The sequence below is a fragment of the Juglans regia genome, chromosome 7, assembly GCF_001411555.2.
Source record: "Juglans regia cultivar Chandler chromosome 7, Walnut 2.0, whole genome shotgun sequence".
Taxonomy (NCBI): domain Eukaryota; kingdom Viridiplantae; phylum Streptophyta; class Magnoliopsida; order Fagales; family Juglandaceae; genus Juglans; species Juglans regia.
Window position 1 is genome coordinate 49,060,984 of NC_049907.1, and position 21,292 is coordinate 49,082,275.

The 21,292-nt window shown below is 36.6% G+C and overlaps 3 protein-coding genes across 7 annotated transcripts; 1 reads left to right on the forward strand and 2 right to left on the reverse strand.

The window, feature by feature from the left end:
* Positions 1 to 530: 530 nt before the first annotated feature.
* On the forward strand, positions 531 to 7,962 carry LOC108997121 (phosphomannomutase/phosphoglucomutase). Of its 4 annotated transcripts, none has more exons than XR_001997131.2 (18): positions 536 to 713; positions 1,478 to 1,705; positions 1,959 to 2,025; positions 2,727 to 2,910; positions 3,089 to 3,141; positions 3,348 to 3,436; positions 3,772 to 4,008; positions 4,165 to 4,229; positions 4,909 to 4,969; positions 5,059 to 5,176; positions 5,258 to 5,339; positions 5,440 to 5,512; positions 5,590 to 5,651; positions 6,221 to 6,316; positions 6,451 to 6,605; positions 6,694 to 6,790; positions 6,911 to 7,003; positions 7,346 to 7,423. XR_001997131.2 is itself a non-coding variant. In XM_018973259.2 (18 exons), the coding sequence occupies exons 1-18, from the start codon at positions 707 to 709 to the stop codon at positions 7,611 to 7,613; spliced, it is 1,860 nt and encodes a 619-aa protein (XP_018828804.2). In that variant the 5' UTR covers positions 539 to 706; the 3' UTR covers positions 7,614 to 7,962. The 4 variants fall into 4 exon arrangements, 3 of the variants coding, with proteins under 3 accessions (XP_018828806.2, XP_018828804.2, XP_035548066.1); XM_018973259.2 differs by lacking the exon at positions 6,911 to 7,003 and adding an exon at positions 7,506 to 7,962 and having other exon boundaries at positions 539 to 713; XM_018973261.2 differs by lacking the exons at positions 1,478 to 1,705; positions 6,911 to 7,003 and adding an exon at positions 7,506 to 7,962 and having other exon boundaries at positions 531 to 713.
* Positions 7,963 to 8,490: 528 nt separating this feature from the next.
* On the reverse strand, positions 8,491 to 11,040 carry LOC108997147. Its single transcript, XM_018973299.2, has 3 exons — positions 10,760 to 11,040; positions 10,018 to 10,414; positions 8,491 to 9,013 (listed from the first exon to the last, which is right to left on the reverse strand). Exons 1-3 carry the CDS (start codon positions 10,929 to 10,931, stop codon positions 8,725 to 8,727), a joined length of 858 nt encoding a protein of 285 aa, XP_018828844.1. The 5' UTR covers positions 10,932 to 11,040; the 3' UTR covers positions 8,491 to 8,724.
* A 1,001-nt stretch (positions 11,041 to 12,041) lies between these two features.
* LOC108997106 (endoplasmic reticulum metallopeptidase 1) lies at positions 12,042 to 20,937 on the reverse strand. 2 transcript variants are annotated; one of them, XM_035692065.1, is made up of 13 exons: positions 20,432 to 20,937; positions 20,009 to 20,247; positions 18,796 to 18,949; positions 18,493 to 18,570; positions 17,567 to 17,641; positions 17,338 to 17,457; positions 15,834 to 15,998; positions 15,204 to 15,726; positions 14,925 to 15,081; positions 14,429 to 14,538; positions 13,821 to 13,933; positions 12,817 to 13,174; positions 12,042 to 12,544 (listed from the first exon to the last, which is right to left on the reverse strand). In XM_035692065.1, exons 1-13 carry the CDS (start codon positions 20,747 to 20,749, stop codon positions 12,213 to 12,215), a joined length of 2,742 nt encoding a protein of 913 aa, XP_035547958.1. In that variant the 5' UTR covers positions 20,750 to 20,937; the 3' UTR covers positions 12,042 to 12,212. The 2 variants fall into 2 exon arrangements, with proteins under 2 accessions (XP_035547958.1, XP_035547959.1); XM_035692066.1 differs by having other exon boundaries at positions 20,149 to 20,247; positions 20,432 to 20,934.
* Between the last annotated feature and the right edge of the window lie 355 nt (positions 20,938 to 21,292).

Genomic DNA, 21,292 nt, shown 5'->3' on the forward strand with positions numbered 1-21,292 from the left:
TTTTGTATATCTCTTTAGTTTTTATTTTTTAAAATAAAAATATACGCAATTAAATATATTAATAAAATATATTTATCACACTTTAAATGTTAACATTAATATAATAAATATGAGTAATACTACGTACAGTCGTGAAGTACACAAACGTCTTATAGTCGTTTTAAAAAAGATTGATGTCTATTATTAAAAAATTATTATTTTTATATAGATATCGTATTTATTTATTTTTTTTTAAATAATTACACGGCACTTATACATTTACGACTACAATTATCATTTTTTAATAAATAATATACTCCAACTACATCTACTATAAAATGACTAATTTGCACTAGTAATGACAGTGATTTTGGGTGAGTATTAGGTGTAAAGTGTCAACAAGAAAACCTTCCGTGAAAATAAAATGATTAAACTGCAAGAACTATCATCAGAATATTTTTAAAAAATGACGACAATAATAATATTAAAATGGAAAAGAAAAAGAAAAGAAAAAGAGGGGGGCATGGCATATTCCTTCGTTCCTTGGGGGAAAAACGACGCAACACGATACAAGAAACGGCCAGCAGCGAGAAGCCTATAATCACACCCTCTCCAACTGCTTCCACGTATTTAACACACCTACTCTTCCTCTTCCACTACCGACCGTCTTCTCCATCTCTCTTCACCCAGGAAATCCGACTCCAACCTATTGCCTTAACTCATCGAAATGTCAGGTCCGTTTATATTCGATTTCCATTTCTTCTACTTTCGATAATCTAACAATTATTCGTTCTGTAGTTTAGTCCCACCCGCCCGTATTATTAACCCTTTTATTTTTCCAGATATATGTTGATTTAACAGATGGAAATACAATTTTATCAATATCTCTAATTTGAAGTGAGTGAATGATATGAGAACTTCTCAGAATTAGCTTTAGTAGCTTTATGTACAATTTTATTAGTGCGCACTATTTGCTCACAATATTTCCTCTCAAGTCCATGGCCACTTCAGTAGGCATTTCTGGCCTCTCCTTTCATAACCATCCATTTGATATGATTGCAGAGATACTTGATTCTTGTTGAATGAGGTATTGGTAAAGGAGGTTTCTTGTTTTATTAGTTTAAAGGTTTTCTTAACCATCCAAAACAAAATCGAAGGAATAAAACCTTTGTTTTGTGGCCCGTACAATGAAATGGGGGGTTGATCGATAATTTAGACGGAAGATTTTGAATGGGTTGCAATAATCGGTCTGTAATTGATGCGGGTTTTATCTGCCGTTCTTAACCTCTGAACCCAGATTATAGGGGCAAAGGCTATTGGTAGGAACGGTTCACCTCCTGCTCGGTAACCCAATTTGGTTGAGCATGGGAAAAATTAAATCATTTCTCTTTTTTTTTTTCCTCTTGGAAATTTCGAGAAATTAGTAACATAGTAAATAAAATTTTGATTAAGCTTTGATGACAATGGAGTCTAATAAAAATTGAAAATTTTTATGCAGCAATGTCAGGGAAGGTTGTCCATAATGTTTGTGTATCACAGTGCTACCAACAGAATAGGCAAATCATCGGCACCCAATATCGAAGGGACCGTTGTGCCCCTAATGTACGCAACTTTCTTCCCTTTCAAGGAGGGAAGTTGGCATGGACTGGCATTTCTTCCATGCAACTGCACACATTATCAAAACACCGGAGTGGTTTTGTTAATCATGGAACTGTTCACTGCAATGGTCTGTTCTAGACTCTCGCTATCCAGGTTGAAATGAAGTGTAAAACTAGAATTTCTAGACACCCTTAGATTACTCACCTCTTTTTGTTTTCTTTTCATTCATCAGATTCAGTCCACTGTTTGTGCATAGATGTGCATTTTCATTTTTGCTATTGGATTGGCCTTGCTTGCAATCTGACTTTTTGAATATCATAAAATTTTCCTAAAATTATTTTTAATCTATTAATATTTTTGCATTTGGAACTCTCTTGCAGCTGCTCCCACTACTTCTGTAGTGCCATCTCTTGACAAAGTTGATTTTTTGAAGCTTCAAAATGGCAGGTATAGAATAGGCCACCATTGCATGTTCTCAGATTTTAAAATGTTCTGTTCTCTGGGATATATAACAGTTGCTGTAGCATTGATTAACATATATTTATTTTCTCCTGTTTTAATCTTACGAGAATTGTGAATCACTATTGGATTTATGATTTTCAATTGTTCCTTGCATTGATTTGAAGTTAATACTTGCCAAGCATAGTTTTAAGCAAAACTGATGTCTTGATCGAATTTACAAATGTGCTGGTGAAATGTTTTGTTTCAACACTGTATTCCCCACAGGAATAACTTTCAGTTTGACATTTACAGTTCTTGAGTGATCTGGACATGCAGCAGGGTCCAGACAATGTGAGAGTGGTGTAAAATAAAACATAAGTAGAACTTTGCGTAAAGTTTCTGCGAACCCTTGAGAGTGTTATGTAGAGCTCTGCTTACGTAATGTGAAATGATGAAAATATATGGTCAACTTAATGCCGCTATCACCCCCTCAAGCATACAAAATTTTCAATGGTCAACTTTCAAGTCTATGGCTTGTAATTGTATTTAACCGGTAGCAGTAACAGCTTCCCGCTGGTCTTTTGGATGAAAATATCGCCCATGTTAATTTCTTTTTCTCTGACCTGTTTTACAGATGGTGCCTTATCCTCTATTTCCTAACAAGCATATGATTGGTGTCACTTACGGATGATGTTGAATGTACACAGTGATATACGAGGTGTTGCTGTTGCTGGTGTTGAGGGAGAGCCTGTCAACCTCACTGAACCAGTCGCAGAAGCAATAGCAGCCGCCTTTTCTGGATGGTTAGTTGAGAAAAAGAAAGCTGATGCCTCTGGTCGTTTGGGAGTTTCCATTGGTCACGATTCCCGAATATCTGCTCAAGTGTTACAGGTTTCTTGCCCGAATATATTAGTGTTTGCAATTTTCATGACACAGATGTATATATATATATATCTTTGCTGGAAATTACAGGAAATTACAGACTTAATTCCTTTTTTGAGAATCTATTTATGTTTTAAGAAGGTTTTAGAATTGATTATCTCTACTGACAAGTTTAATCTAACTTCAGGATGCAATTTCACGAGGTATTGCCGGTGCAGGCCTGAATGTTGTTCAATATGGGTGAGTGATGACTTTTTGTATTTTTTTGTGTCAATCCTCTTGTTGGTAGATGCTTTAGGATCTGCAAAGATCAATGGTTTTTGGTCATTTGGGTGGTGCTACTGACGTAGATCATACCTGGTCTAGCAAAAAATGTTGACTAGTTGGATTAGAACTCATGTTTCAGATTGAATCTACTTCAAATATTTTTCTTTTCCTTTTTGTAGATTAGCATCTACACCAGCAATGTTTAACAGCACACTTACTGAAGATGATGCTTTTTTATGTCCAGTTGATGGATCCATTATGATAACAGGTAGATTAAACATTACCTATAAAAAACAGTTAGATTAAACGTGTTATTATTCTGGTATAATGTACATTACTGTTATTGGGTCCGTTGTAAACCATGTTACTTTATGAACAAAACCATTCCCTTTTTGTTTTGTTCCTTTTTTCTTTTCTGTGTATCATAGATCCAAATTCTTAGTGACTGGCCTTGGTCTGATATCTATGCTTGGCACTGTTCAGTGAACTTGGATTTATTTCTAATCTTCATGAAACTTTGTATTTTTAAAGCACTTTATTGCTCATTTGGTTATAAGGTTAATTCTACTAATTGAAATTCTAATTTGTATGTCCTGCATACAGCAAGTCATCTGCCTTACAACAGGAATGGATTCAAATTTTTCACAAATGCTGGAGGGCTTGGGAAAGCTGACATCAAAGACATCTTAGAGCGTGCTGCAGATATATATAATAACCTTACAACAGAAAGTTTGATGACTTCAAAGGAACAAGCTCATGCTTCAATAAAGAGAGTTGATTACATGACTATATATGCATCTGATCTTGTAAAGGCTGTCCGCAAGGCTGCAGGAAACATAGGTATTACTCATGAAAGTATTTCATTGAAGCTGAAATGTGTCTGAGATTAAAATCATTTTCTCCCGTTACTTTCTTGCATATCTGAAAATGTTGGTATCATTGTTTTTTTTTTTTTTTTTTTTTCCTGAGATTTTTTTACTTGTTTGCTAATCTCAGAGAAGCCGTTGGAGGGATTCCATATAGTTGTCGATGCAGGGAATGGAGCTGGAGGCTTTTTTGCAGTAACTTCCCTTTGCAAGTTTATTTCAACTGTTATTTGACTCTTTCTGGGCATAAGATTTATTCATAGTGAACTATATTTTAACACAAGATCATGGGGCTTTCAGTTTGAATTTGAATCAATCTCTGCTTGGCATTGTTAGTGCCATCATGTCCACCAATATTGAAGTATTACAATCATAGAATTTGGAAAACCAATATCCGGCTCTATATTGCCATTACAATATAAAGCCTTATTTTCTCCTGTGTTGAAGTTTGTACATCCATACATGTTACCTTGACTGTTGCATGCCTTTGTGAAGTGATGATCCCTAGACAGCTGATGCTCGAAACTCCCACACTTTGTGAATTATTTTTTGTTCTGATTAGTGGTATTGTCCCATGGTCTTTAGACCAAATGGCACTTCCTGCCTCTTTAAATAAGGGGTAGAGGGTGAGGTGACAGGTTCAATCCTGTGTGGGTGTGAGTCATGTATTTGCCTATAAAAAAGTAGTGCTCAGTTAGCTTTAAAGTACTGGATTATGAAATTTTGTTCAACTGTCAAATACTGTTGCCTGATATAAGTTGTCCTTGGTTTTGTCCCCTGAAGGCAATCCATAAAATATGATAGATAATTCATATATATTCAACTCTTATGTGATCAATGTGTGATATCCATGTGTGTTTTGATGGTTTGTCAGGCAAAGGTGCTTGAGCCTCTGGGGGCGGTTACTGCTGGTAGTCAGTTCTTGGAGCCAGATGGTAATATTTAAAATTGCAAAAAAAAAAAAAAAAAAAAAAAAAGATTGCTTCATTATTGGTATTTGAAACAGAATTTGTTTTGGGATCAGGTATGTTCCCAAATCATATTCCAAACCCGGAGGACAAGACAGCAATGAAAGCTATAACTCAAGCAGTTCTTCATAACAAGGCTGATTTGGGCATCATCTTTGATACTGATGTTGACCGGTAGTGTTTATTTTCTCTTGTGAGATGATCTAACAGGCTCTTATAATGTTTAATTTTAATAATTTAGTTATTTCTATATAGATCTGCTGCTGTTGATTCTACCGGCCGTGAGTTCAACCGGAATCGCTTGATTGCCTTGATGTCTGCCATTGTTCTTGAGGAAGTAAGATCCCCTTGTTTCTGGTGTCTCAAGAACATATTTACATTTGAGACGCTGCTCAAAATTCCTCTTCGTAATCTTTTCTGTATGTTTTCTCCCCTAGCATCCTGGAACAACTATTGTTACAGACAGTGTGACTTCAGATGGTCTGACCACATTTATTGAGAAGAAACTTGGTATGGGGAGATCTATGTAGCAATATTACATTGTTTTGTCTCACATTGAAGGCATAATACCTTGAGATTTCTTACAGGTGGGAAGCACCATCGGTTCAAAAGAGGCTACAGAAACGTCATTGATGAAGCTATTCGTTTGGTAGTGCACTTTTCTTATTTGGTAGAGTTTGATTAAAACTCACATTGATAGGAAGTAAATAGAAAAATATTGAATCGGAGGCTTGAAACCTGACAAATTTCTTTTTCCTTGCGTGCATGGTCTTCATATCAGAAATTTGGGATATTATTTATATATAACTTTATATATATATATATATATATATATATATAAGAAAGGTATTATATGCTAAAACTATGTCCAGCAATATTTCTTGGCCATTTAGGTTTTTGTCGTCCATTGAGAATTAGAATGTTGATAATGAAATCAATGGATTTTTTGTTAATGCTTCGGTAAGGCCATAAGACATGCAGCTTTTTTTTATGAATAAGGTGCTTCTTTTAGTAGTAATCTTTTTGGTCTTGCTTTGTTATTTATTTTTGTCTATCTTCTTTTGCTCGATGGCAAATTTCTTGTCTTGTTTTCTTACATTAAATCAAATGTAAAAGTGAAAAAGTGAACTTAAAAATTGTGGTGTGCTGGTTGCAACATCGATGACCTTCATCTTACTTTTTATTAGCTTTTAACTGAAGTAATTGCATTTCTAACAGAACTCTATTGGGGAGGAGTCGCATCTGGCTATTGAAACCAGTGGCCATGGAGCTCTCAAGGAGAATCACTGGCTTGATGATGGTGCATATCTCATGGTAGGCTTTATATGTAACATTTCATTGGCGTTTCTTTTAGCTTGCTTAGCTGTCCACCATTGGCCAAACCCAGATATAGAGAGAATTGCTCCTATCATTCTGTTGTTTATTGAACGCTGTGGCCATATTTGCAGGTCAAAATCTTGAATAAACTTGCTTCAGCCAGAGCTTCAGGAGTGGGTGGTGGCAGCAAAGTTTTAACTGATCTGGTACAGGGTCTGCTGGAACCAGGTGTTGCTGTAGAATTGAGATTGAAGATCAATCAGAATCACCCAGCACTAAAAGGAGGGTATGCCACATTGCCAATGTATATGATTTCTGTCAACTTTATTCTTTGTGCATGTGCCATGAAATCACCGATAAATTTAATTGTCCAGATCTTTCCGAGACTATGGACAGGCAGTGCTGAAGCACTTGGAGAACTCTGTTGAATCAGATCCAAAGCTTCAAAAAGCCCCTGTTAACTATGAAGGGGTAAGCTTAGTCCATATCAATAAATTCTCTGGAAAATGATAATAATAAATTAAAATTAGAAGAAGAAGAAGAAGAAGAAGAAAAGCTTGATTTAAGTTGACTCATTTGGACTTCTTATAGATGCAATCATGACATCACTGCCGGCCATGACTAGTTGGACACTTTTTGTGGCAATAACACTCGCTGAATATTTGCTCCTCTCTCTTTCATCTGGTATTAATGCTCATCCACTGCCCCCACAAAGTTGATGTGTCTTCCTTTTCATTGTTATGATTGAAGGTTTTATGTTTTGGCCGTGGAGAATAAAGATTTGATGGTCATGACATGCATATTATGCATGGAAAGATAAATAGAGGGCAATTTATTTTATAAATTTTGGATGAGTAGTCCTGCAAAATATTTACGTCAGCGAATTTCTAGTTTTATTAATTTAAATGAAGCAAGCGAAAGAGTTCCTTCGTATTTGTTATCTTTCTTCTTGTTGTCATCATTATCTGCTATTTTGCATTTTTAAGGTACCATAAACGCATGTTTCTAAATATTTCACATGAACAGGTCCGAGTGTCTGGCTTTGGGGGGTGGTTCCTTCTTAGACTCTCACTACATGATCCTGTACTTCCCCTTAACATCGAGGTGCAGAAGTCTTCAAAATTCTGTCTGAGCCATTATGGTCATGATTAAAAGATTATTTTGACTAATTTTCAAACCACTGTAGGCACCAAGCAATGAGGATGCTGTCAAACTTGGGCTTCATGTTCTTGCTGCTGTCAAGGAGTTCCCAGCACTGGATACGTCTGCCCTGGATAAATTTGTCCAAGCATAGCTGGCAAATTAGTCGGCTTCCATGCGACACACGTCTCTTGAAAGGACCCTTTTCTTAATGCGGATGATCTGCAACTTTGACTCTGGCTTATGAGATGCTACAGGAAGTTCCAGGCCCTTGATATAATTGCCCCCAAAAATGGCACTTTGAATATGGCGATATTAATGGAGTGGCAATTTCATTGTCCATTGTGATATATTGCTGTCTTGGATTGCTATTCCGTGTACTCAAAACTTGTTTACTCATCAAGACATATGATGGGCGCCACCGGCCTCCTTCCTTTGATTGAATGGGGTCTGCAGTTAGTTCTGGTTTAAAACGGAGGTTTGAACCTTCTTTTCCTGTTGAATCGAGCGCCCATTTGCTGTGCCTGTGGCGAATAAATTAACAAACAAAAGGTGTCCTGTTGCATTTCTTCAGTTTCACCCCAACAACCAAAACGACACGGTAGATTCTACAACTAGCATTTTCTGAGGGGGGCGCTAAGCCAATAATATGTTGTGATTTTGGGAACGGACACATGGCAATTGTTCTTGAGATATGAATTATTGGGCCTAGGCGGATGATGCACCCATGATTTAGAGGTGGCATTACATTTGCTAAGCCCACTGCTGTTAACAGATTTCAGTTCGTTTAGATCTTAAGAACAACTGGATTCGAAACTCGAATAAATTCATTTCATTTCATCGTTGTAATTTTTTTAAATCTCAAAATAATAATAATATTAAAAATAATATTTTAATAATATTTTATTCAACTAATATAAAATATCATTGCAACTCATCTCTGAATCCGAACGGGCTTGCTGCCATACACAAAAGCTAGCACCAACACAAACCAAATAATCACACTAAACCAGAGGGAAGAAGCATCCATATCAGCTAGCAAATATGTTACTCCATTGTGACTTGTGATTGCTTTGAAGGAATTGTATTATATCAAACAAACAAGTCATGGCACGATGACATGCTCCAGAAATAATAGATTGCCACATGATCGGCAGCAGATTCCTTCAGTTAATCTCATTATCATATATACAACAAACTAATTTCGACCCTCCTACTCTTTGAGCTTTCTATTTTAATGGTAATTTAACTTTTTAGTTTTCACATTAAGCAATAGCTGAAGTGTTTAATAGCTTCATCATGAAGCTGAACATAATATTCGGTGAGGTCTTGGGCTGGGGCCAGTTAGCTCCTGCTGGGACCTTGATACATCTGAAACCCTGGCCTTTATATAGCTTTGAGGCCCCGGGATTGTTTAAGTCACAGTGCAATGCAATGGCACGGCAACCCCAGCTCCTGGCTTGAGCCTCGGCCTTTGCTATGAGCTTTTTAGCTATTCCCTTGCGTCTGAATCTCTCCCGAACGGCAACATTTGATATATATGCAATTCCAGTCCTGTGATAAATTCATCAATGCTGCACTTGTGAAGAATCACTAAATAAAAAAGAACCATACAAGCCAGTCTCCTCATTTCCACCCGAGAGAACCACGGGCAGGGAGTCTAAAGAGATAAAGCAGTCTAAACCAACTCGATCTATAATATTAGCATCTTTAACATAACAACTCGTAATAAAACCACTAGCTTTTTTCACACCCACTTCGTGCATGCTGGATTTGATTGTTTTAGCCTTCTTAATCAACATGCTTTTGTAACAATTGTAGGAACACTTCAGGAATTTTTTGACAATTTAATTTTGGAAAAATTCAAAAGGTGGCCCCAATTTTGTCAATACTGTAACCTGAGAAGAATTACAAACATACAAACGAAATCCAAACACAAACGAAGTTTTGTAAAATTAGCAGCGATGCATCCACTTGCACACCTAGCAAAATCAAAATCGTGTAGTCTCTGGTGTATAGCACACAATTGACTACCAAAGGACTGAATAAAAAAAGCCATGATGAAAATGCATGTTGCCTAATGGTCATCTTATATATACACACTTCAATGGCAACAACCATGGCTCTTGAATAAGGTGAGTATAGTATATATCCAACTCAATAATTCTTCCTCTAAAAGAGCATTGGTGGACGCCTTAACAGATGAATCATGAAACACTTCGTTTCTATGTAATTCAAATGATGGTTTTGAGATAATAAAGATTTCTGGGGTATTATGGCTCATCTAGAAAGCCATTCACTATAATAAGACTACAAAAGTGATATTTGCTTATATTATTTAAGGTTGCACAAAATCAACAGACGACATAACCTGAAAAAGAAAATAAATTTCATAGGGATTGTACTTTTATAAGCAATCGAAATTCATAGAAAACCAATGGGAGTACGCAAGTGCACAACAATTTAATCAGGAACTTAGAAGCACACGATAATTGCTGCACAAGGTTTTGGAAGTCTGATAAAAACTCAACAAAAACAGGAGTATATAATGAAATCACCTTCTCTGACGGAGTGGTCCTTTCCGAGGAAGGAAATCAGCCACAGTATCCACTGTTAAAATTCCAGCCACATATCCTCTATTGAGATTGAATTTCCCATCAAAAGCACCAATTTTGAAATCTTCACTTCCAAAAAAGAAGGCTTCATTGACAGTGCTACCAATTACAGCAACCAAACAAGTTCTCCTGCAACCATTGGGTAGAGAGAATCCCGCTAGCATTGCCATCAGCCTGTCAACCCTCAGCACAAAATCTAACGGGAAGGAGTATTCAGGGAAGAAGGAGCTGCAGTGAGTCTCAGCCACTTCCCAACAGTCCTCTAACCTGGCCTCCCTAACAACAATCTGGGGGGAGACGATGGGAAATAAATCCACCACTTGACTGGCTCCGCAAACTCCTGCAACCAAAAGAACTTTTAATGGCACAGGTGTCCGAGTATTTTGTTAAATAAAAACTATGAGGCCCTTTTTCTTTTTTCTTGCCCCATCCCTCCCCCCACTCCAACGCGCTGGTAGGTTGCAATAGATTTCAATATCCATTAATCGTGCTAGTACCTTTCTTAACATAGATCGCCAACAAAAGACTTTTCTTACTGAAAATTAGAAAATTACAAATTAAATGTAAATCCACCAATCATCCAATGGCGCTAGTGATGTTTCATACCCAAAACAATACGCAGCTTCAAGGGGAAACAAAGCTACAAACATTTTACACAAACACCGAGAAAGGATATTGGGGGTACCTGATTTGGAGGGAGAGAATCCATGAGAAGAGCGAGGAACCCTAGAAGGGAAAGATGGGTTCGGTGATTTCTTGAAATTAAAATTGAGGTTGTTGAGACAAGACGAGGTTTTGGAGTTGTTTATGGAGGCAGAGGTTGAGGAGACCGAAATTCCCAACGGTATACTCCGCATGTCTCGGACTATTTGTATCCCTTTCTTTTGCTAAAGAATCGGAGATTCCTGTTGGTTTTGCTCTTGTGAGGGGACTCGGTCCGACGACACTGAACTCAGTCTCCACGTAACGAACTTACTTATCACACTCCATTGGTGACCCAACTTCACAGTGGACACGCACGTGTCACTATAGAACTTTTAAGGAAGTGTTTTTTAATAAAAAATAAATCATGAAGTAAAAGAAAATAAAAAAAAATATTAATCTTCCCACCAGAGTTAGTAAAAAAAATATTAATTATTAAAGTATTTTTTAATAATATTATTATTTTATTTTATTTTTTAAAAATATTAAAAAAATTTATGTAAAAAAAAAAAAAACACATAAAGAACCCAATTGAAACTTTCAACAGTGACTCTAGCATTATCCCTTTTAATTTTATTCTCCACACAACCAACCCGACAAACCAGATATTGAGAAGTGGAGAGGGGAGGATAACAGAAAACTACCGGGCTGCCAACAGAAAAACTTTTGAAAACAGAGAGAAATCTCCCCGTCGCAATCTATAAAGAAATCTCAGATCAACCTGACCTTTTTATTTTGCTTTTTCACCCTTGAAACATGGAAGCTGCTAGGGACACCGAGGATTTCCAGCATATTTATTTATTTATTAAAGCATTTTTTGTGTTAAAAAACAAAAGACCAAAAAAAAAATATATAATACTAAAAAAAAAACAAACATAAATGTTTTTTAAAAAAATAATATTATACACTACACTCTTATTTTATTTTGATTATACTAAGTAATATGTGACACATTTATCACCTTTAGATAATAAAAAAACATGTAATAAATTATCATTTAATGGTGATAAATGTGCCATATCTTATTTAATGTGATAAAAATGAGATGGTAGTAAGGTGTATAAAATTTTCCTTAAAAAAAAACACATTTTTTGTAGTTTCTGTCAGTGAAATTCTTCCACGGATACATTATTTCCCTTGAAACATTGAGCCCCAGTTTGGATATATAAAATTATCTCATCTTATCTCATCATTATAATTTTTTTAAAATCTCACACAAAATATAATAAATAATTCAACATTTTCAAATCTCAAAATAAAAATAATATTAATAAATTATATTCTAATAATATTTTATTTAATTTTGAACAAAACATCTTAACTCATCTGAACTAAGTAACCAAAGGAGTCCTGAGTGATGTGACTGTAGTCTGTACTGTTAGTTTCAATCAATTGTAGAAATACAATATGCAACACTGGGAATGAAATTTAGGTCCTTAGACATTAACGGGAAGACTAGTTAGAAAAGCCAAGGTGTGCGGAGACGTGGACTTGCCAAACAGGGAACACCAAGGAGGAAGCTTTTTAAGAATTCTCTCAGTTTTTGATGTTAATCTGTCCACATCGGTTCTCAGCTTCAAAAGGGGTCGCTCATCCCCTCTCCCCACTTCCACCTTGTCACCGGATCCTGTAACATTTTTCTTCCATAAAAGAGTTAGGTCAAATATAGTAGGTGCACTCTTCCCTCCCGAAAATTGAATTATGTGCCATCCATCCACACTGCTCTTGCCACCAAGTGGAACCAATTCCTCAACATTGGGTAAGCTAGCTGTCAACAAATGAGGTATCAGCGTATCACAGAAGTTAAAAAAAAAGCAGCAAAAGTAATAACTAGAAAAGAAACTAGGGTAGCTCAAAACAGATCAATGCCATGATAATTGAACATGGAGGAGGTCTTCCCGCTTGGAAGAGCAAGAAGTTGATGATGGAAGTATCCAGAATAACAATGCCTTCTCTAGGGCAATAAAGAAATAGGATAAATGAATGGAAGAACAAAGCTAGCTAGCAATAAAGAACGCACTTGATTAAAGTCCCTCATACCTTTGAACTTAAAATCTTCTATTTGCTCCAAATTGATTGCAAGAGCCCAGCGTATTGAACCTTTTGTATCAACTGAAACTTGTGTGATTCTTTCACTCTTCTTGGTATCACTATCGACACGAAGCGTGGGAATCTCTGCTTCGCTCCACCTACCTTCAGTGTCATCATTCGTCCAACAACCGTATTTGACTGAAAAAGTTACAAAATCGATAACTTTATCTCTGCCACATTTGAAACCTTCTTTAATATGTTCCACCTCCTTGTTCAACTTTCCAGGAGTTACAGAAAACAGAGAGATGTATGAGCTAGTATCTTCCTTCCCCTCAAATCTCCCCGTTGTATCTACAACGTGCACAACCTGGGAAGCATAAATTATTTGAAATTTCCACACATACAAAAGAATGCAATAAATTGACCAAAGGCATGGAGAAATTAGAATGATGTAGCAATTGACAGATAGTAGTTAATACAACGACCACATTATTCAATGATAACTTGAAAAGATGAACACCCAAAAAAATGAGAATCAAGAGCCTAGAACCCTAACTTTTTGTTGAAAATGCATAGTCTTACCATTAAGACTTAGTTATGTCTGTGACTTAGTTACAGTACTCCAAGCCCAGTATATTAGGTCCCATAATTGGCAAAAAAAGGAAAATAATGAAAACCTTTCCCTAATAAAAAAATTTAAAACCGGGGAAGTTAACTACTCATTTGCTCAAAGATGTTATGCGTATGACCTGAAACTGACATTGTCATGGGACTTAGCATGTCCAATCTTTTCCGCCTTCCCTCAATTTTGTATCTCAGCTGTCGTAACATAAATGTATCACTCTTTTCTCTCAATAGGTGTGTGTATATATGATACAAATGCATGTGCATGCACAGAATTACATATAGATCACGAATGATGCAGAAACAGGACAGTACTGTGCGCATAATGCAAAGTACAAAAACATGTAAGTGGCAAAGACAATAGAAAATAGGTACAAGTGGAAATTTACATTTACTGCTCTGGCAGCATCTTCAGTAAACGGTGGAACAATACCCGATGCAATGACGGCTAATGAGAGGCCAAACAGTAGGCAAGTGGAAATGAGAATTGATCTTTTTGCACCTAGACAAATTGTATGCATAAATAGTGTTAGAACAAATAATTCCCAAGTACAACAGTCTCTGATATGTAATGACTAAAACTTGATAACAAAGGGGAAAAAATATGCCACTTAGGGGAAAAAAGGAAACAGATAAAATATGTTTTTGGTGGGGGGGGGGGGGCATCATACATTTCAACCTAATGAAGCTTTCAATCCTTACCACCAAGATTTATTAATTTTTTGTGTAGAATGCAAAGACAGTTTCTAAAACAAGGTAAAAACTGATGCCCTGTAACTTCTAAAGCCAAAATGCAATATCATGCCCTGCAATTTCTCAATTAAGGAGACATCTGAAGCCCGTGCCCTTTTCTGTTTCCAAGTGATCTAAACAGCCACATTTGTGCAAAGTGCATTCCACTTGCAGTCCGACTAGTTAACATTGACAATAGCGGCATCCAACAAATGAAAATGACAATGTTACATGCAACAGAGAAAATCGATGAAGAAACTCACACCTGAAAGATGAACATAAGAAAGGAGGTACACCAAAGTCAGGCACGTGACAACAGCAATAAAAACAGCAACTATCACATTGCCTAGCCACTCTGGAGTGCTACCAGGATTCCTGCATGAAAATACAAGCAGGGTAAGCAATCATTTCCTAAATTCTAGAAAATGAATAATACAAGTTCAAATGCCAAAGAGGGTACATGCACTATATTCACTAGTAATGTTTGAATGTGCTAACTTGCTGAAAGAAATCTCACATGGATCATGCCATAACAACGCGTTATTATTGGTAATATTGATAAGGTTTTTTATAAGTAATAAAGCCAATTGGTATTATTTACTAGTAAGGGTTATCAATGATTCATACATTCCATATGGAAGCTGTGCATGCTAAACAAACAATTAGAGCATGGTAAAAGAAAGTAAGAAAATTCAAAGGCATATTGCTCTTTTAACAGTCACATCATGGTTGTAGATTGACAAGAGTATCATAAGCTGTACCGATCAAATCGAACTGCAGTCCCAATCATTGTGCCAGCCAATTGGATAAAAATGCCAGCAGAAATTAAAATTGGTACAGCTAAGCCCATAAGCAGTGTTGCAAGCTTGAGCGGTTTGGGTAAACGGGCTGGGCTAAGAGTAGCTTCAAGCAAGCCATCTGGATGGTCAAGCATACCGGCTCAGTTAGAATAAAAACGTAATGAGCCCCACATGTCTTAAAACAAGCATTCCAAAAATAAAACAAGGGCCAGGTTATGGTAGCTATAAATATCAACTTACATGCAAATGAAGGTGGAACCAGCCAAACAAGAGCCAAATAAGATGAACCAATTTTATAATAGGTTCCAATTATGAGAAGAATGAGCCACTGAACAGATCCAGCTTTATAGAGCCATCTTTCAGCCTCGAACTTGATCAAATCAGCTTGAATAGCAGGTGACAGCAGCTTTCTCTTGGAATACACATTGGACAAATATATTTGAAGAAAATGATTACCCAAGTGTTGACCAGTCAGTGCCCCAAGAAGAGCAGGTGCAGCAAATAACCCAATCACCAACCATGGGCTTGCAATGTAGGGCACTGGCGATGAAGATACTAGGGGCAAAATAAAGGCAACAAGAACAGAGAAGCCTAATGCGAATATCCACATAAGAAGAACACTCAAACATGACAAGACCAGTGAAACCATGGCAGGGTAACCTCCCATAAGCAATGATGTAACCCAAATAAGAAGCGATTGCATTATCACTGAATTGTGAAGCATATTTGCGAAACGTTGGTGGTATACAATCATATATGTCCCCTGAGAGTGCAACAAGTCTTAGAATCACTGTATTGCAAACTTGGAAAAAGAAGCAAACAAATGAAGGTTAAACCAAGAACACCGATTAGATCCTGCAGAATAGTTACCAAAATGTCAAAGAACGTGGCAGCATTCTGGCCTGCATTTTCTTCTTCGTCCAATGCATTGCCTTGCGGAATATGAGAGGACGCAGCAATGTGGATCAGAAAGGAAAGCATATTTTCTCCAAGATGTTGAAGAGACCCTGATTTAAGAAGCTCTAACTTGTCATTCTGCATGAGGAAAAAACTTCAAGTGGTACTCAGTAAATTCAACATAAGAAATCTAACGAAAATATTATTTTTTCTTTTTCTAAGCAACCTAGAGGAATTCTTGTATGAGTTCTTTTGCATCTTGTTCCTTCAAGGAGAGTATTTCAGAGCTTCAAATGCACTTAGTAGGCTTAACTCGTTGACAAGGTTATGGCCCTTTTTTACTGTTTCAAAATGCTTAGTTTTCTTTTCCCTTTTTTACCAAATAGAGGTATAATGTCTTAACAACCCTCCCTCCCACCAAAGCATGCATGTTGCACACTACAGTAAACCTAACATGCCATCCACCAAGAACTACTGTGCATTTTGTTTTCTAGCGGCTCCTTACCCCTGAACTCCCCCAAGGACCAAGGAAGGCCTTGGCACACAGCGAGTAAAAAGTTTTCTGTTCGATCATCTATAAGGTGTTGACTGTTCACCATCACTTTTCTTTACCGTGGAAGAGTATTTGGAGAGTTCATGTGCCATCCAAGGTTTCTTTTTTTATTTGGACAGCATCACTTGGGAATATTCTGACAATTGATAATTTGAGAAAGCGTGGCATGATTGTTATGGAGTGGTGCTTAATGTGTAAGAAATATGATGAATCAATGAATCATTTACTTTTACATTGTGAGGTGGCTAAGGCATTATGGAATGGTGTGTTTAGTAGAGCAGGGCTGGTTTGGGTAATGCCTAAAAAAGTGGTGGACTTACTTGCCGTGTTGGAATAGGCCTCATAGTTGTTCTCAAGTGGCAGCTGCGTGGAAGATGATTCCTTTGGGCATTATGTGGTGTATTTGGATGGAAATGAATGAGCAGTGTTTTAACAACAAGGAGTTTACTGTAGTGGAAATCTGGAAACTTTTTGTGTTTTCCTTGCTTCAATGGTTTTCAGCTATTGTATTTAATGGAGGGACTGTTCATGAGTTTTTGTTTTCATTTCATAATCCTAGAATGTAATTAGGTGTTTCTTTTGTATACTTCTTGTGTAAATGGGCTTCACCTATTTCATTTTATGAATAAAATTTTATTACTTATAAAAAAAAAGGCCTTGGCACAACCAAAGTCAAAGTTCAAGAACAATCAAACTATTGGGCTGCAGAATCTTAGGATTTGATAACTGTGAGATTATACAAAAGTCAACAAATGGTTGCATATATTGCTCTTTATCATACAAAACTATAAACAATTGCTCTTGTATTTTCTGATCCCTTGACAAAAAATGAAATAGAACTTTCTATGTAAAATGATGACAAGCAGAAAGGAACTGTGCATATGTTTTACCAAAAAAGAGAGGAAAAAGAAACAAGAGGGAAACCTTAGTGTGGTATACTGCAGTGTTATCCGAGTATGCAAAATCAAGACCTGAAAGTCCAGCAACCTCTTTGTATATTTGAAAATCTGTTGAAGATTTTATGGCTCCAGAAGAAAAAAGATCCTGCAACCCTAAAGTAACTCAGCTTAAGTATTCTTCCTGAACAAATGCACATAAACCATCCAAATTGATAATAGCAGGGGAAAAAGCATCAAGAACAAAAATTACAAACCTGTGCAATGATTTGGCCAGATGGGTATTTTGCTACATAGGCAAAGTTTTCAATAGCCCACGGATGAGGACCGGCCTATGGGACAAAGAAATACATTACACTAAGCACATAATGGGGACCGATGAACAACCTTTGAAAACTAAAAGGAAATATATATAACTATCAATTGATACCTAGCTACTTACTAGCAGTAGCAAGTTAAAAAGCAATACATAATGTACAGCCATAACAATCAGACCATTTGCCCCATTCAAAAAAAGTCAATGGTCCATCATTATCTATGATCATGACCATCTCATATCTGCACAGTGAGAGGTTAGGAACCCATGTAAGATGCAGCACAATTGGGGCATGGCTGGACATGTGCCCAACTTGTCCATAGCTGGCACTCAGAATGGGAAAGAGAAACAAGCTCTTGATTTCTGTTAGTTTCCAAGATGGTTTCTATTATGTTCCTTTTATGATCTTATCAATTGAATGGAAAGACCCAAAAAACAGTATTTACATAAGCATAGACTCAAGAAAATATAGGAAAGAAGCCGGACACCGCGAGAATTCAGCAGTGATGTTTTGTCCCATAATTTTGCCAACAATTTGCTATTTGCTGTAAAAAGAGGGAAGACTTGATAGAATTAAGAACATAAGACCCTGACAATGATCCCATCCCCTTACCTTGCTGCTCATTCTCCAAAAAATTGAACCTAAACCCAACCTATTGATTGAAGCGGTATTCGACATCAGACACACAGCTGCATCTTACACAGCTTAGTCAAGTTAGTGCAACATAGATATTTTCAGAAAATGACTGTTATCTGAAACCATCTAGGTGGAATCCAGCTAACCATAAAAGTTATGTTAAGCAGAGTCTTATTGTGTGGGCTATAGAAAAATGCAACAATATGGAGATTATAATCCACAAACTAGACCTGAAATATGCCAGACTTCCCTCCAATACCCATGGCCTCCAAATCAATAGCCACACGAATAGTTTCATTCCAGGGATGCTGCATCAATAAAGTCAACATTAATAATTCGATCAGTACAATAAATGTTTTAGGTACTCAAAAACAAGGTGGGGGCAATGCTGAATAGTACTCGCATATCAATATGTGTAAGAAAATCAAATAACTTGGAGGATGAAATAAAGAAATCCAGATTACTGGAGCACCTGAAAAAAAGGGTTGAAAAAGGAAATCAAGATTAGAGGATGTGTTGAAAATGCTTCCAACCTGAGTTATAAAGCTATGAGCACCATTTAGACCATCCTCCTCCCCAGTGTTAAATAAAAATATAATAGCTTGCCTAAATCCAGCCCACTGAGAAATCCCTCTAGCAAGTTCCAACATGACTGCTACACATGAACTGCAATCTCCAGCTCCTTCCCTGGAACATGCATGAAAGCTTATTTCAGGTAATGAAGTAGACTTTAGCATAGTTCAAGGATATATCCTGAAAATGAACTTAAAGCATCAAGAATCGAAAGGGAAAAGAAAGCAGAGAATATGAAACATCTATTGTAACTGCCCATGATAATCATTGACTGAGCAGAGGGAGAGATTTTTTTTTTTTTTAATAAGTAAAATTAAGACTTTATTGATAGTAAAAGACATAGCCAGAGGGAAAAAGTAAGCATCTCTTGATAAAATTTTCTTCCTAACAGAGGTGACAAATGGCTGTAGGCTGCAACTTCTTGAATCTTGGCAAAGAATGATCTTATAGGTCTTAGAATCTCATTTTTAGTTTCACAAGGAATATCCTTACGGGATAAAAAACCTTTTCTTTATTGGCTAATAAATTAGTGTTCATATACTTAGAGATACTTTCACTTGTCTTCTGCGAGTCTCAGACTAAGTTTCCAACAATTGAAGATACAAATGAAGAAATAGAATTTCAATTAGTTGGGGAAACGTATCAACTGGTAGAACAATTGATAGAAGAAAGAGATGCTGTATATGAATCGCTCACATATTCTTGTGAATTATAAATGTCAGTGGGATTAATTTGGAAAAACAGTAGAGATACACAAGAACAAAATCTTTTTTTTTGATAAGTAAAATAAGTATATATTCATCCAATACACAAGAACAAAATCTTTTATAGGAAACATTCCTCTAATGGATTCCTTCAGAAAAAATAAATGTCATAAATGCTCAGAACTTTTATTTTCTGGCTTTCTCTCAATTTACTCGCAAACACTCCATTGTCCAGAGATATATGTTATTTTATTCCACAAAATCTTGGTTTTTAAAGTTTGTCCGATGACACAGGAACTCTGTGGCGAATACTGAAATTAGTGCTGTCTGATAGCTACACGTGTATAAATTTCACCACGAGAAAAAAAAAAAAACTACTTTCTATATGGAACACGCATTCTTCTAACTCGATGGATAATTAGCAAAGATATGATGAAGTACGAGATAAAATAGATGAAGAAAAACATACGTCGAGAAAACGGTATCAATGTGAGAAGAGACCAATATAGCATTTTCTCCTGCTTCAGATACATATTTTGGCAAGATTCTTAAAACGATGTGATTTAGATCCGAATAAACAAGAGTTTTCCCCTTAAACAGGCCACTGACCAGACGATTTGCACCGTGGTTCGAATGAAAAACCTCCACTTGCACATCGACCTCCCAGTGAGCCGTTTCCTTAATTTTCTCCGAAGCTTTCAAAACGTACTGCGTAAAAGAAAAGTATCATTACACCGATATCTTAACCAAACGAATGCAAAATAGAGGAAATAATTACAAAATATCCATAATTATAATCAAAATTCTCATTGGTCTTGGCGGTGTGATAGAAATTCTACCGAGCCAAAAGAATAGAAAGGCAAATTTACAAAGCACAATTCAGTGCTAAAACCTGCAAAGCGAGGTCAAGAGCATCGGAACCGACGGGATGAGGACCTAATTGAGTCAAGGCCTTGACATGCTTCAAGGCTTCGACCTCAGAGAAGCCTCTTTTGCCGGCCTGCTCAGCAGTGAGAGGAAGAGGCAAGTTCTCGAACTGGTAGTGATAAACCGCCCAAGAGCTATAAATGATCAGCAAGAACAAGGTCAGCCACACAACCGGTGACCTCCGAGGGCGGCTCTCCACACGAACACTGGCTTGAACATCTTCATCATCAGCAGCGGATGCTTCGGGTTTTGATGAAGAGCTTCCGCCGGGCCTCCGTCTCATATTTTTCCTACGGAATAAATTAAGCAAAGTGACTGCTAGATCAAACGCACGGTGTCGGGTGGTCGCTCTGGACTTCTGGGTGGAGGTCGTTGAGGTGGAGAATTCGGAAGAAGGTCTACGAATTCTTGGTGAGTAAGACGTTTTTTTACCTTTAAGGTGGTTCGCGGGGACATTGGGCCTGATGCAGCTCTCCAATCCGTGGCAACGGATTAAAACAGTTCTGATCGGAGCGGATGGCTCCCTTTGAACACTTGTACATCCACCAGCGGAATATACTCTTTGTTTTTACAGATAAAATTAAATAGGAATGTGATTAATTGAGATTAAAATTAAAAGTTAAATAAAATATTATTAAAATTTATATTTTTAATATTATTTATATTTTAAGATTTAAAATATTAAATTATTTATTTTATCTTGTATAAGAATATAATGACTCTTTATTTTTTTAGATAAAATGAGATAGAGATGAGATTAATTGAGATTAAAATTAAAAATTAAATAAAATATTATTAAAATATATATATTTAACATTATTTTTAT